The sequence below is a fragment of the Chionomys nivalis genome, chromosome 24, assembly GCF_950005125.1.
Source record: "Chionomys nivalis chromosome 24, mChiNiv1.1, whole genome shotgun sequence".
NCBI classification, from domain to species: domain Eukaryota; kingdom Metazoa; phylum Chordata; class Mammalia; order Rodentia; family Cricetidae; genus Chionomys; species Chionomys nivalis.
The window spans coordinates 24,882,667-24,898,422 of NC_080109.1; the positions used below are offsets into that span (position 1 = coordinate 24,882,667).

General features: G+C 47.0%; 1 protein-coding gene across 1 annotated transcript; it reads right to left on the reverse strand.

The window, feature by feature from the left end:
• Positions 1–1,319: 1,319 nt before the first annotated feature.
• Rab33b (RAB33B, member RAS oncogene family) lies at positions 1,320–13,821 on the reverse strand. Its single transcript, XM_057757388.1, has 2 exons — positions 13,226–13,821; positions 1,320–3,961 (listed from the first exon to the last, which is right to left on the reverse strand). The coding sequence occupies exons 1-2, from the start codon at positions 13,472–13,474 to the stop codon at positions 3,521–3,523; spliced, it is 690 nt and encodes a 229-aa protein (XP_057613371.1). The 5' UTR covers positions 13,475–13,821; the 3' UTR covers positions 1,320–3,520.
• Positions 13,822–15,756: the final 1,935 nt, after the last annotated feature.

Consider the following 15,756-nt stretch of genomic DNA (forward strand, 5'->3'; position numbering starts at 1 on the left):
GGGTTCAATTCCCAGCACCCACATGATAGCTCACAACTGTCTATAACTCCAGTTCCAGGGAATCTGACACCTTCACACCAATGCACGTAAAACAAAAAAAGAAGCCCTCATCATTACTTTCCCATACTATGTTTCCTAGGCTATTAAATAAATACAGAGCAAAGCCTTTCGCTAGGGACAGGCATAACACACAGGCAGCACAGGGCAGGCACTGGGGGCAGATTGGACATACAACACACAGGCTACAGACAGGTCAGAAATCACAAACTACAGAGGGAAGACACAGGGAGAGAAGTGGGGAATTCACATTCGGGCTCACTGTTGGTCAAACTGTCCCGAGAGGAAGTCCGATTTGCTCCTTAATGTGACATCCATGCACTGACCTATCACTTATTGTATGTTTGTGTGCGTCACTGTATGCCGTGTGTATGCAGGTGCCTGTGGAGCCCAGAAGAGGGTATCGTATCACCTGGAGCTGTGTTATAGGTGGTTGTCAGGCCAGCATGGATCCTCTAAAGAACAAGCACTCTTGACCACGGAGCTATCTCCCCAGGCCCTTACCTACATTTAAAGTTCTTCAAAGACAGTCCTGTTTGTTTGTGTTAACTCCACAGCCTGCCGCCACTGCGGCACAGAGTAAGAACTTGGTAAGCAACAAACAGACAAGATCATTTCAATAAATCAAGTGAATTGTTATGTTCTAGAAAACCTAGAACATGGCCAATTAATGACCCAGAAGACTCAAGTCCCCAGTCCCCACGTCGGGTGCCCGAGGCACCTGTAACTACCTATAACCACAGCTGCAGGTGATCTGACACCGTCTGCTGGGCTGCACACACACCTGCAGACCCAGCTTCTGAGGAAGCCAGCTCTCCCTGGATGCAGTTCAGCATCTGACTTAGGTAATGCAGCTGGCCAGCGGGACGCAGTAGCCCCTGACAAGTCACCAGAGGGGCTGGGGGACAGTCTTGTGCCTGAGACATACTCTTCCTTCTCCTGCTCTAGTACCTGCGTGCACCCTGCAAACACACTCCGGCCATTTCCAGAGCATGTGCTGTCTGCACTGAGGACTCTCGAGAACCCTTACGCTTTAGACTTTGGTTTCTCATCATTTAACACCTAATCTAAAAATTCCCAATCCAAAATGATCCCAAATCTGAAAGTTTCTAGATGAAATAAATATCAGATTTTGGATTTTCAAATTAAGGAACTGCAGGATATATATGTTTTCTAAAAAACCACAGCAGACACGGGAGGAGGTGAGGTATGCTCTTTAATTTTATATGCAACCCGGAAAACAAAGGAACCAAAACACCGTTTCTTCGTGGCAAAGATGATTTATTGTACTTCGAGGGAGAAACGAAAGAGTGACACCTGTTTCATAGCAAAACTACCGAGCCTGCTGAGGAAACGTGAAGAACAACTCTGCCAATCCCGCGGTTTGCAGCCACCACAACAGAGCTGGGAGTTGTTCGCTTTGGTGTTCTCAGATAAAGATTTTTCTGACACATCTGATACTTCCAATTAAATGTCAGTTAAAATAAACTCACAGAGATACAAAATGTATGATTTGTGCTTAAAAAATTAGTAACTAGAGGTCAGCTCACCACCATCTGGACGCAGGTCAACAGTCAGTGAAGTGCCTTCCAACACCCTGGGCTACATCTAAGGCCTAATCTTGCTCTCCTCATAAGTATCTTTTTAAAATAAGAAACTAAAAACTTAAAAGTAGTAGGTCGCTACAAATGAGAGACAAATGTTTTAATTAATAAATACTAAAGTGGAAAAATAATGGTTTTCACAGAATTGTAAAGAAAGCTCACTAACTCCTTACAAAAAGAAACAGTCTGCTACTTTAAAAAGAGAAATAATTATTAATAGTGCTTGAAGAGACGATCCCAAGAACAGTAGGAAGAAGGCACACGCCCGGAAAGCCTCTCTGTTCCCCAGCTGTACAGTGTTGAAAACAATGAACAGACGCCCTTCTGTAAGCACGGCCACGGCCCAGCTACTGCGCCCATTATGTCTCACTAGAAAAACAGTTCCCGAGTCAGCATTAATTTGGCTAAATCTTTAATTATAGCACGATCAGGAAAACTGTAGAAGGCTAGTTCTAGTGACACAAGCCTTTAATCCCAAGCGGCTGGAGGATGAGGCAGGGGGATATCTGTTAGTCGGAGGCCACCCTGGTCCCAGGCCAGTCAGGCCTACAAAGTGAGACCCTGTATTTAAAAAGAGAAAAAGAAAAATCTCTCTAGATGCAAGTAAAGCCATCCTGGCCCTAGTATTTAAAACTGGACAACCATTTCATAAAAGTTTTACTTTCACTTAGCTTACTAAATAGAAAATTTTGCTTTTGTAACTGAATTTTCCAACTGGGACCTTCAGAATAATGAAACTAGGTCGGAGTGCCTTTGTTTCCCACATTCTGAAAACATTTAAGTAAAATCTATTTTGTCTTAATTTCCTCTAAAACTGCCCAGGGCTGCAAGCTGTTAGAACGAGGATGTGCACACTTAGGCTGAATGCGGCTTACACAGCATTCCGCAAAGAGCTTCATATGGAAATGTGCACTGTTCTTTGTGCAAAGTCTTAAATTTAAACTAAAAGTGCTTAGGGAAAAAAAAATTAAACTATTTCTTTCACCACTGAGGGGCAGTTAAGATATTTTTCAAGCCGGGAGGTGATGGTGCACACCTTTAATCCCAGCACCCGGGAGGCAGAGACAGGTGGATCTCAGTGAGTTTGCAGCCAGCTTGGTCTACAGAGGAAGCTCCAGAACAGGCTCCAAAGCTACAGAGAAACCCTGTCTTGAAAAACCAAAGAAAAAAAAAATTAATCCCTTTTGTCCAAAGGAACAGTTTGTGGACATAAAACGCAAACATTTAAAAAAACTAACCCAACGCTACTATGACAGGAATCCACGCAGTCGGGAACTTGAGGCGTGCCTTCAGAGCTCTGGCAGAACGGACGCTGCCAGAGTCCAGCCCTGAGTCACCAACTCACTATAGGTGGAGGACAGGGGCATCAGGAACCAGCTTTGCAACTATCTGATATTTTAATTAAAAGTCATGGCTAAAATAAATTCCCATTACAACTGTCTGGATTCTTTTGATTAGTTTTTTAGTACTTAGATGCCACTTACAATAAAAAGCACCTCGGTAACTCGCTTTTTGCCGTTAGCTCCGCGCAGTAAGTGTGCGCTACACGACATTTCTTTCCCAGTCCAGGAACACGGCGTGGGCGCCACACTGAGCCTTGAGGTCCCATCATGCTCACGGGAGGCCTGGGACTGGAAAGAAGGCCTGGTCGTCCCGTCTTTGCTTCCTTCTCCATCCCAGCTGTAAACTGGCCTTCTCCTTGGACGGTCACAGTGACAAACTTAGTAAGAAGATGAAAATACAAAAGGCAGCGCAACGACGGAACCAGCAGGATGAGCCATGATATTGAAGAGTTAATCTTACACACGTAATCACACTGCTTCAGACTCAGTCAGACCCGTGAGGGGCATACCTGTGACTCAGCACCAGCACGGCACCGCGGGCTTTGTTTCGGGTTTCAGGATAACTCTGTTATCAGGTGGCTGGCTAAGCATCAATGGCTTGTGGCTCTTCAGCTTATGAGCCAACGTCATAAATATCGCTTCTACGTGGTCATTATCATTGGGGTTTTTAGCCGACGTCTCGAACAAAGGCATGCTGTGTGTGTCAGCAAACTTCTGTGCCAAGTCTGTGGGCACCTGGATGGCGCTTCTCAAGTCACATTTATTCCCAACCAGGATGCGAGGTATGTCACTTGCCAGCAAGTGCTGCTTGCATTCCTCAATCCAAGATGGCAGGCTGTGGAAGCTGGCCATGTTGGTCATGTCATAGACAAAGACGACAGCGTGCACGTTTCTGTAGTAGTGCTGAACCATGCTCTTCCTGAACCGCTCTTGTCCTGCAGTGTCCCACAGCTGGATCTGCAGCGCGGGAAACAGAAAGCAAGGTCGACACGTTCAGTCCAATGACAGCAGCCTAGCCACGTCTACCTGCCCCGAACACTCTGCCGCTTGGGAGCTTGGCTTTTCTGTGGGATCTAGACTGCATGATCTTAGGATAGTCACCATGTGACTACTAAATATCATTTTAAAATCTGAACAGGTAAAGTCTTAACAATTATTTTTTAAAGAAGATTGAGGGGAAAAGATACAGCACATAAACCATCAGAATATTCATAGCCTAGAGCTATGAAAGGCCAGCGCTGAGTCAAACGCACTGAACGAGTGGTTTTTAATGTTTATCCTGCATGTACACACATGCATATAGGCAGGTACAAACCATGATGAGTGCACACAGGTCAGGTCAACTCAGGAGTTGGCTCTCCACTGACACTTTGGGGTTCAGGGATCAAGTGTCTCTGGCCATTGGGCCATCCATCTAGCCCTCAGTTCTGACTTTTAAGTCTGTCAGCTCTTTAAATCCAAACTTCTTCATTTTATCCTGTTTTTCTTTCTTTTTTCCTCTCCTTTTCTTCTTTTGGAGACAGGGTCTTTAACTGTGTACTCTTGGATGTCCTGGAGCTCTCTATATAGACAGGGCTGGCCTCAAACTCACAGAGATTCACCTACCTCTGACTCCCAAATTCTGGGATTAGAAGAAGCAATTACCAGCATGCCCAGACTCTCCAGTTTCTTAACAGTCTTCCTTTGACTAATATAAGCCTAATTTTATCCAGAGTAGAAATGTAACGTACTTACAAGTCTTGATTTCTCTGTTTTCTTGGTACTTAGGGGGACCCAGTAGCAGAATTTGAGCCAATACCATGCAGCCAGCCTTCCTGGGAAGAAGGCATTCCAGGAAAGCAGCTGTCTTTGAGATTGAAAAAAGAGGGTCCGGGGAGACAATAAAGTGTTGCTGTATGTGTAGTTTGAATGTAACTGGCCCTCATAAGCTAATAGGGAGCTGCACTATTAGGAGCTGTGGCTTTGTTGAGGTGGGTATGGCCTTGTTGGAGGAAGTGTGTCTCTGTGGGAACAGGCTTTTGAGGTTTCCTATGCTCAGGATCCTGCCTGGTGTCACCGGCCACTTCCCGTTGCCTTCTGATCAACATATAGCCAACACCATGTCTGCCTGCACGCCGCCATGCTCCCTGCCATGATAATGGGCTGAAATCTCTGAACTGTAAACCACCACCTCAATTAAGTGTTTTTCTTGTAAGAGTCGCCATGGTCATAGTGTCTCTTCGCGGCAACAGAAACCTCAGCTATGACCCTACGGATATGAGAACCTGCATTCTGTCTCCAGTACTCAGAGCCGGGGGAGCAGTCACACCTAGAACCTGCATTCTGTCTCCAGTACTCAGAGCCAGGGGAGCAGTCACACTGAGAACCTGCATTCTGTCTCCAGTACTCAGAGCCGGGGGAGCAGTCACACCTAGAACCTGCATTCTGTCTCCAGTACTCAGAGCCAGGGGAGCAGTCACACTGAGAACCTGCATTCTGTCTCCAGTACTCAGAGCCGGGGGAGCAGTCACACCTAGAACCTGCATTCTGTCTCCAGTACTCAGAGCCGGGGGAGCAGTCACACTGAGAACCTGCATTCTGTCTCCAGTACTCAGAGCCACGGGGAGCAGTCACACTGAGAACCTGCATTCTGTCTCCAGTACTCAGAGCCGGGGGAGCAGTCACACCTAGAACCTGCATTCTGTCTCCAGTACTCAGAGCCAGGGGAGCAGTCACACTGAGAACCTGCATTCTGTCTCCAGTACTCAGAGCCGGGGGAGCAGTCACACCTAGAACCTGCATTCTGTCTCCAGTACTCAGAGCCGGGGGAGCAGTCACACTGAGAACCTGCATTCTGTCTCCAGTACTCAGAGCCGGGGGAGCAGTCACACTGAGAACCTGCATTCTGTCTCCAGTACTCAGAGCCAGGGGAGCAGCAATGGCTGTGAGGACAGGAGGATCTCTGAGGTGTGCAGGCCAGCCAGACTAGCCGGACCATTCAGTTGCCAGTGAGAAACCCTGTCCCCAAAACTAAGGAAGACTGCAATGAAGGAAGAACTCTAGCCTCCATTCATGCCTGCACACACAGGTGCACACACGATCATGAACACACACAGTAGAGCATTTAAAACATGCCAGGTGTCACAGCTCACTCTGCCCTTGGCTGCCTGACAACAGGCATTTTTGTTTTTTGTTTTGGTTTTTGGTTTTTTGAGACAGGGTTTCTCTGTGTAGCTTTGGAGCCTGTACTGAAACTCACTCTGTAGACCAGGCTGGCCTCAAATTCACAGAGATCCTCCTGCCTCTGCCTCTGAGAGCTGGGATTTAAGGTATGTGCCACCACTGCCCAGCAACAACCGGTATTTTGTAAGAGTAAAAACAGCCTCACAAGGAGTCACAATAAAGAGTTAAGGGTAAGTTTGGCATCCTACCAACTGGGGATATCACATGACTGCTACCTCTGGTTTTATTCTTTTTTGAATGTTTCTAAAATTTTAAGATTTTATTTATGTTTATTTATGTGTTTTGCCTGTATGGATGCCTGTGTACCACGGGTGTGAACAGGATCCTCTAAAACTGGACAGTTGCCAGTCACTGTCCTGGGAACCAAACATGGGTCCTTTGGAAGAGCAGCCAGTGCACTCACCTGCTAAGCCGTTTTTCCAGCCTCTAGATGTCATTTTTATATGACAAGATAAGACCTTTTACAGGTTCAACACCACTGCTGAATTTCCCTTGACATTGATAATGCTGTCAAGTTATCTACTACACTACCTTATTTAAAGTTACCTACTTTGTTTACTCAGGAAATCCCACAATTCTGAATTTGTCAGATAAGATACTAATAAACCCTCAAAAGTATCTGAATTCTATCCTGGCATGGCGGTGCACACCTTTCATCCCAGCAGAGGCAAGTGGATCTTTGTGAGTTCCAGGATAGCCAGAGCTACATAGTGAGACCATGTCTCAAATAAAGGTATCTGAATCCTATATTCAGGGGCTGGCAAGATGGCTCAAGCAGGTAAAGGTGCTTGTCTGATGACCTTAGTTCAATCCCAGGACCCACACTGTGGAAGGAGAAAACCAGATCCTGCAAACTATCCTCTGACTTCTACATGCTCACACTCACACACACTTCACACATGTGCACACGCACACACACAGACACTAGGTATATGTAATTTAAAATTAAAGCCTCTAAAAATAAATACAATCCAAAGTTCAGCCAGATGTGTTGCTGTCTGTGACCTGTTACTCGGGAGAGTAGAACAGGTGCCTCTAGAGTTTGAGACAAGCGTGGGCAACTGAGCAAAACCCTGCCCTTAAATTTAAAGATTCATAGGCTGGAGAGCTGGCTCAGCAGATAAGAGCATTTGCTGCACTGTAGAGAACCACGTCTGGGTCATGGCACCCATAGGTTGGCTCACAATGGTGTGTAACTCTAGTTCCAGGAACCCAACATCCTCTTCTGCCATCTTCGTGCACACCGGGCACACACATGGTGTATAAACACTCATACACATAAAACAAATGAAAGCTTTCTTTAAAATCCTAAAAGTAGATGTTCTATCTCACTCTCATGACCTCTGTTCCTAGAGCTATTATCTCCAGTTACAACGACTTGCCTCGGTGGGCCTTCTTCATCAACGAAAGCCAGCTACTGAAACCATGGCTTTAGGATTTGTCCTTTGTCACCTTCGTTAGCTTTCTTTGGCACTTGGCTTTGAGAATTCCAGGGTAACCTACCAACTGACCTGTTTGCACGACTGCACACTTAGTCCCTGCACACAACCCTACCATAGGGATTACTGGACCTAGACCCTACTCTAACAGGGAAGACAGATACACATACAGTAAGATGGTCCTGGTCTGACAGAGGGCTAAGGGGATTTTCACTGAAGGAAGTAGAATGGCTGGGATTCTAAGGAGAAGCTCAACAACAATCCTGCAGGCAGATACAGGAAGGAGGGATATTCCAAGCAAACAGCGAGAAGCCAGCAAATGACTTGGCCGAACTACAGGGTGACTGAAGGAAGCAGCATGGCCTAACAAAGAGTGGCTTGTGGTGCTGGGCGGTGGTGGTGCACGCCTTTAATCCCAGCACTTGGGAGGCAGAGGCAGGTGGATCTCTGTGAGTTCAAGGCCAGCCTGGTCTACAGAGTGAGTTTTAGTACAGGCTTCAAAGCTACAAAGAGAAACCCTGCCTCGAAAAAAACAAACAAAAAAGGAATGGCTTGTGTTAGCTGTTTTTAAATGAGATCAACTGAGCTGCTACCAAAATTCAAAGTCAGGTCTGAATTTTTTCCCAGTGCTGAAGATGAAACCCACTGTCCCAAATGTGCCAGACAAGTGCTCCACCACTGAGCTTTGCAGATCTCTATCCCCTCAAAGGGACGCTTGGAAGAAATACTGCAGCTAGGGTTTTGATGAGAGGAGTAATATGAAAAATAGCAGTAGGAAGCTAGTTGGATCTAGGGAGTAAAAGATAAAGATTGTATCAGGATGACCTGGTAGATTCTGAATTTCATGTAACTTTCATTTATCATGAAATCTCATAATTACTCTCTCCAACCATACAAAGACATGGCTGAGGTACAGCTGAATGACAAGAGTGCTGGCTTGTAACCGTGCAATGAAGAAGCCCTGCGTTCATACCCAGCACAGAGAAAATACAAAACTAATTCTTAGACTGCATGTCACCTAAAACACGAAGCAGAGCATCTGAATGTCACAGTTTGCTACTCCTCACACTGGACTAGCATTCTTTGTGCTTAATATATTGATTTATGGGAAGGAGATACAGTGATTGTTTTTCCTTAGTTAATATTAACATCTTGCTCTCTTCTCCTGCTATAAACAAGAAAGCCACTGACATATTTAAGTAGTGATTGCTAATCCCTGATGGAAGACTGGATTAAATCTCAAAATATCAGACTTTACTGAAGCCCCTGCCAGGGCAAAATGACTGTTGAGAGAGGAACACAGCTAGACAGTCAAGGAGGAGCATATGGATTAAGACTGAGACAGCCAATCTGAAAGTCAAATGCATTTTTATTTAAGGAATTCATTTTTATTCAGCTGCCAAAATTCTCAAACGAGATTTTCCTCTTTCAAGTTTATGTATACAGCACTCAGAAATCAATCGGCAAGCACAGACCCTCAGGGTTTTGCTTCCTTTCTTTTGTATGTGTATGTTTAGACAGGCCCTCACTATGTAGCTCGGGCTGACCTGGAGTTAAAAAGGAAGACTCTTTAAGGCTACTGGACTGTTGGTGGCCGTGGACATACAGTTCAGCTGCCTAGTGACACAGACTGGGGAGTCTTCGGACAGATCTGCGAGTGCTGGGATTAAAGGTGTGCTATCAAGTCTGCCTCGGTTTTGTGGTTTTTTTGGGACAAGGGGGTCTGCCATTCACTAAGTAGTCAGACTAGCCTTGAATTTAAGGCCGTCCTCCTGGCTCAGCTTCACATTTCGTAGCTCTGGCAGGCCTCTAACTCTCATAGATCTACCTATCTCTGCTTCAGCAGTGCTGAGAATGAAGGCAGGTGTCACCACACCCAGCTTAAGGAAAGGTTTTAAAAAGATTCAATGTACACACGGATGGGGACAGATCTTAGTCCACAGAAAGCTTGCCCATCTTACACACACTAAAAGCCCGGATTCAATCCCCGGCACTGCATAAACCATGGGGGCGTCTGTAATCCCAGCACCCGGGAGGTAAAGTCAGGAGGTTCACAAGTTCAAGGTTAGGTAGGGAGATGAGGCCCAGTCTCAAAAAACACAGCAGTAGAGAGCAACTGAGGGAGGCGTCTAACCAACGTCCGGACTCCACATATATGTAAATGAACACACAAACACACACACAGTTCAAGGTCATCCTTGAATATATATAGACTTTGAAGTCAGCTTTGGGTACATGAGTCCCTTGGTTTTTTTAAAAAAAAGGCATACAGGGTTGGAGAGATGGCTCAATGGTTGAGAACACTGGCTGCTCTCCCTGAGGACCAGGGTTTGATTTCCAGCACCCATGTGTTGGCTTAAAACCATCTGTAATTCTAGTTCCAGGAGAACACAATGCCTCTGTATGCACACACATGGTACATAGACATACATGCACGCTGCTCCAGTACACATAGAATAAGAAATATTTTTCAAGTGCCAGGGATGTGGTCAGTTGTGGAGGTGGTAGAACACTCCACCTAACAGGAAGAGTCTGGGTCCAAGCCCTAACACCACCACCACACCAGTAGACACTTCTCCAGCAGATGAGACTAAGGGGAGCTGTCAGATGCACTGAGCAGGTGGACAGATGGAGAGAGAAAGAGTGTGTGTGTGTAATAACTGAGCATGTTACCACGCTCACCCATGATAGTTCAGGGCTAACAAGACTGACTTTATCACTGAGCAAATGTTCACAAATGCTGTGTGCTCCTTATTCTAGAATGACCCTGACCATAAAATTAATTTCATTGCTACTTCATAACTGTAATTTGCTACTGTTAAGAATTATAACATGAATATCTGTGTTTTCTGATGTCTTCAACAACTCCTATGAAAGGGTCGTTTGACACTCCCCCAAAGGAGTTGTGACCCACAGGTTAAGAAATACTGCATGGGGGCTGGAGAGATGGCTCAGAAGCTAAGAGCACTAGACTGTTCTTCCACAGGTCCTGAGTTCAATTCCCAGCAACCAGCTGGTAGCTCACAACCATCTGTAATGAGATCTGGTGCCCTCGTCTGGCCTGCAGGCACACATGCAGACAAAACACTGTACACATAATAAATAAAGAAATCTTAAAAAAGAAAGGAAAAAGAAAGAAAGAAAAAAGGCAGGTGAGTTAGAAGCCATCCAGGTCTACATAGAAAGACTGTCTCAGTGGTGAAGAGCAATGGCTAATGACCCATGCCTTTAATCCCAGCACTCAGGAGACCAGCCTGGTCTACAAAGTGAGTTCTAGAACAGTCAGGGCTGTTACGCAGAGAAACCTTGTCTTGAAACAAACAAAAAGAGCACTGGCTGTCCTTTTAGAGGACCCAAGTTCAAATCCCAGCACCCATATGGCAGTACCCAATTCAGACATACATACAGGCAAACACCAATGCACAAGAAATATAAATAAATTTTAATTTTAAAAAAGGTTCTCAAAATCAAAGATAGATAAATATAAAAAATATTTCTTTTAAAAAACACAGAAAAGTAAAACAAAAAGCGTGACAGGCCACATACCTTAGTCTGTTTTCTGTTGCTGGATAATTTAGAGAATAGAGACCTATTTGGTTCACACCTGATGGGTGGCGAGAGCCACACTCCCAATAACCCCTTAACCCATGAGATTAATCCACTAATTTATGAATGAACTAATCCCTTAACCAGTCAACAGATCAGTCTAATTAATCTGTGAAGGGATTAACCCATTCACAAATCCAAAGGACCCGATCACCTCCCAAATGTTCCGCCTCCAAGTTCCATTAGCTCAGGAACTTGGGAATTAAGTTTCCAACACATGAACTCGGAAGACAATTTCAAGCCACACCATAGCCCGACGCTTCTCATCAGCTCACACTTGCACCTGGGTTAGCTGAGCTCCGAAGCATGAGTAACTCTTCCCACAACTGCTTATGCAGACTAAACACGCACACACCAGAAGCCTCGTTCTTTTTTGCTGCCATCGGTTTCTAGACCTAACCAAGTTTTGCAAAAAAAAAAAAAAAAAAAAAAAAACAAACTTACCTCCTGCTCATCTAGCTCTTCTTGCCATGCACACAGTCTCTTCCCTCAGCTTCTGATGGGGATCATACACTGGGTCTTGTGCACCCTATTAAGACTCTATCTACTCCCATACATCTCCTTTTGTATACCATACAGTGTACCCAAACGACCAATTACTGGCAGCCTGAACAAGACAATCAGCCGGGAAAGTGCTTGCCAAGCTAAATCTGGACCCTCAGCACCTGTGATCCCAGCCCAAGAAAAGCAGAAACAGGAGGATCCCTGGAGCTTGCTAGTCAGATAGTCTCATGGAATCAGGGAACTGCAGATTCACTGTGAGACTGCCTCAAAAACGCAAGATAGAGAGCAACTTGGGAAGACTGACATGAACATATAGAGTCTAGACTCACCCCCACTGCACACATGTACACTCACACACATAAGATAGATGGAAACGGAAAGCAGAGGGGCCTAGAAAAGGTGGTCTCTTAACTCAGATGATTTCCCCTTTTCTTTACTAGGGGTAAAAGCTCTTTGAGGGCAGGGAGGGGAGTAAAGAAACAGAAACTTCATGCCTCAAGGATAAAAGGGTAGGAGGAACAAATCAAACCTGTTCCAAGTAGAGGATCCCCAACGTAAGGCAAAGTGAAAGCAGTTGCTTAAGGAAGTCAGGGGAGGCGGGGCGGGATTGATTTGTTTGTTTAGTTTGAGATGGGGTCTCAAGGTAGTTCCCCACTCCCTCTTCTCAGAATTAAGTAAACCTAGCGGTTTTGCAATAGTGTCATGGTTTACACCGTGAGGAGGCCCCTGACTTGCCACGGATCCTTATCCCGCAGTTCCAGCAGGCGAACGCTTCACCATCCCAATCCTGGCTGTCTTGGCCTTCCCTACTATGATTACGATGTCTGATGTCTCAGAAGCCACCTGGGAGAGGGTCTGTGCTTGCATCGAGAGATGGGATTTCGGCAACCCACTTAAGAGTCATCACATATACAATGCTTCAATGGGAAAATAGGGCTTTTTTTCTAAATAAATTGGTTATCATACAGAAACTGCCTCCAACGCAACAGGCTTTATTTCCACAATACTTATGCATTTATGCAATGCTCAAACGAATTCTTAGAAATAACTTGAGCTTTCTATGCTTAAGAGTTTCCTTTGGTCATCATATTCCCCAGCACATAACTCTCACGTAGGCAATGCGGGGGAGGGGTGACTCCCCTACACCATTGACACCGCTGACAGTGCGGTCCACAGGCTCATTGTATTTGCCTAACACCAAATCACAACGTGCTTTTTTTGAAACACAAGATGCCCCAGGTAAAGTTGCACAAGATGCCCCAGGTAAAGTTGATGCTCGTTAGAGGTGGGGAGACACTGTCTCAGAAGTTGACTGCATACAAACGCACTTTCCACGCCAGCGTGGGAGCACTCGGGGCGCGCACTCCTGCACAGAGCCAGGGTGCGGTCCAGACACCTGCAAAGCCGGGGCGCCCCTGCGCAGCCCCCTTCCCCGCCGCCATCCGCTCACCTTGATGCGCTCGCCGTCGATCTCCACGGCTCGCTCTCGGAAGTCCACCCCGATGGTGGCCTCGGTGCGGTCGGGGAAGCGGCCGGCGCAGAAGCGGTAAGTCAGGCACGTCTTGCCCACGTTCGAGTCGCCAATCACGATGATCTTGAAGATGCGGGAGCGGGCGGGAGGCAGACACCCGGACGCCCCTGACACCGCACAGCTGGACGAGAAGCTGACCTCCAGCGACGACTCCACCTCCGACGCCATCCTCCCGACTCTCTCCGAGCTGAGGCGGAGGAGAGGAGCCTCGGGTACGGCGCCACCTCAGCGACAGCGCTCCCGGGCAGCGCTACAGCACAGCGGGCTCCCCGAGGACCCGCAGGGCCCGCAGCGCGTGCGCGAGCCCCGCCCGCCCTCTGCCCCCCTCCCAGGTGTGGCGCCCGGCTCCGGTCTTCTCCGCCCCGCCGCTGCGGTGTATCCGGAAAGAGCGTTCGGCCCTCCCTGGCTGGACCGCAGCACCAAAGGGCCGCCTGGGGGAACCGCTGTGTGCGGCACTCCGGATTTGGACCCGCCCCGCCACGTCCGCTGTACCCCGCTCTGGAGGAAGCGGCGCAGCTCCTCGGGGGCGGAGAGAGACAGCGGGGAGGAAGGAGGTGCGGCCGGGATGCTGTCTCGCGAGAGGCACCCGGCAGGGCGCTCGCCGCCTCCTCCAGACTCCAGCGACAGCGGAGCAGAACCGCGTGGGCAGGAGAGTGTGAGACTGCTTAGCAGATGGACCCCAGCCTTTCCCGGCGCCGCCACAGCCCCTTGAAGTTATCCTCGGAGCTTGGTGCCCAAGGTTTCTTTGCTTTAAATATTCCCCCATCCCGTAGAGGAGAATTGTAGGGCTCTTGAGAAACCCAAACCCTTTACGCAGCTGGGCGTGGCGGTCCACGTTAGAATGCCTGCTGGAGGGAGCTGAGGAAGAAGGATGGAAAGTCCGAGCCCTCAGGGTTGGCTTTTAATGCCAGCTCTCGGGAAGCAGAGGCAGGAGAATCTCTGTGAGCTCAGGGCCTGCCTGGGCTACGTTGCGAGCTCCAACACAGCCAAGAGATTTTGTTTTGGTTTATTTTTGGTTTTTCAAGAAAGGGTTTCTCTGTAGCTTTGGGGTCTGTCCTGGAACTAGCTCTTGTAGACCAGGCTGGTCTCGAACTCACAGAGATCCGCCTGCCTTTGTCTCCCGAGTGCTGGGATTAAAGGCGTGCACCATCACCGCCTGGCCAGCCAAGGCTTTTAACAGGACCCTCAGACCTTAGTAGCCCCCCACACCTTACTTAGCACAGCTGACACCATAACTGAAGTACCATTCAGGTCTTGGAACCCAGCAGCACTTAGCAACATCTGCCAGAGAGAGAACAAAATCCTAATTCATAGTTCTGGGAAAGTCTCCAATGTAGTAACCTTACTTTTTTGGCTTCTGTGGTTCTGCTTCTGGCTAACTGGTCTTGTTAAATGAAGTGTGTCAACCCAGGATGTGTATGTGTGTGTTATTAAAAACTCACCCTGAGAAAGGCTTGGGACTGCACTCAGGTCCCAAATGAAAACTTTCTATTTGCTTGAACCCATGCATGTCCAATCGATCTTCTCCGGTGGATAACTGACAGGAAGACTATAGAGAGACCCTGTTTTCAAAAGCAAACATGGTGTGCCGGGCGGTGGTGGCGCACGCCTTTAATCCCAGCACTCGGGAGGCAGAGGCAGGCGGATCTCTGTGAGTTCGAGACCAGCCTGGTCTACAAGAGCTAGTTCCAGGACAGGCTCCAAAACCACAGAGAAACCCTGTCTCGAAAAACCAAAAAAAAAAAAAAAAAGCAAACATGGTTAGGGATGTAGCTCATTTGGCGAGTGCTTTACTGCATATAGGAAACCCAGTTTCAGATCCCAGCACCATAAAAAAGCAAACATACTCAAAGAGTTGACAATCTAGCTTGTCCTGGTGGCAGAAAAACAGCTAGAAGTAGAAAGGAATTGCCTAATGATGAAAGGCTGAATTTAGTAGGAAGAATAAACTTGTTTGAAACTAATAAAATGTATCTTATGTGCATCGGTGTTTTGCCTGCATGTATGTCTGGGTAAGGGTATCAGATCCCTGGAAGAGAAGTTACAAACAGTTGTGAATTGCCATTTGGGTGCTGGGAATTGAACCCTGAGACTCTGGAAGAACAAGTCAGGGCTCTTACCCCACCGAGCCATCTCTCTAGCTCCATCTCAGCTCCTTTCTAATTGTGACCAGGACAGTAGTAGATGTCTCTCCACCCACCTCCTGTCTAGTGCTGAGGACTCAAACCAGCAGATGAACCATGACTACAGATTTTAAGTGTTCTAAGCAAATTGTGTTAATAGAAGATTAAATGTGTGTTAGAATAAGCTGGTGAGGGAAACGCCCAGAAAAGCTAAGGATATAGGGGCCTTGGGGACAAGAATTTGGAAGGGCCAAAACAAATTAAGAAGAGTGGGAAACTGGATTAGATTAGATGGGATTAAAGTTCTATAGAATAGTTCTAGGTGTG

Bases quoted from the DNA above. Each gene is read 5' to 3' on its own strand.
- Rab33b (XM_057757388.1), bottom strand. From the start codon at position 13,474: ATGGCGTCGGAGGTGGAGTCGTCGCTGGAGGTCAGCTTCTCGTCCAGC. The intron at 3,962-13,225 runs GTGAGCGGATGG...CCCGCGCTGCAG, and splicing joins TCGACGGCGAGCGCATCAAG to ATCCAGCTGTGGGACACTGC.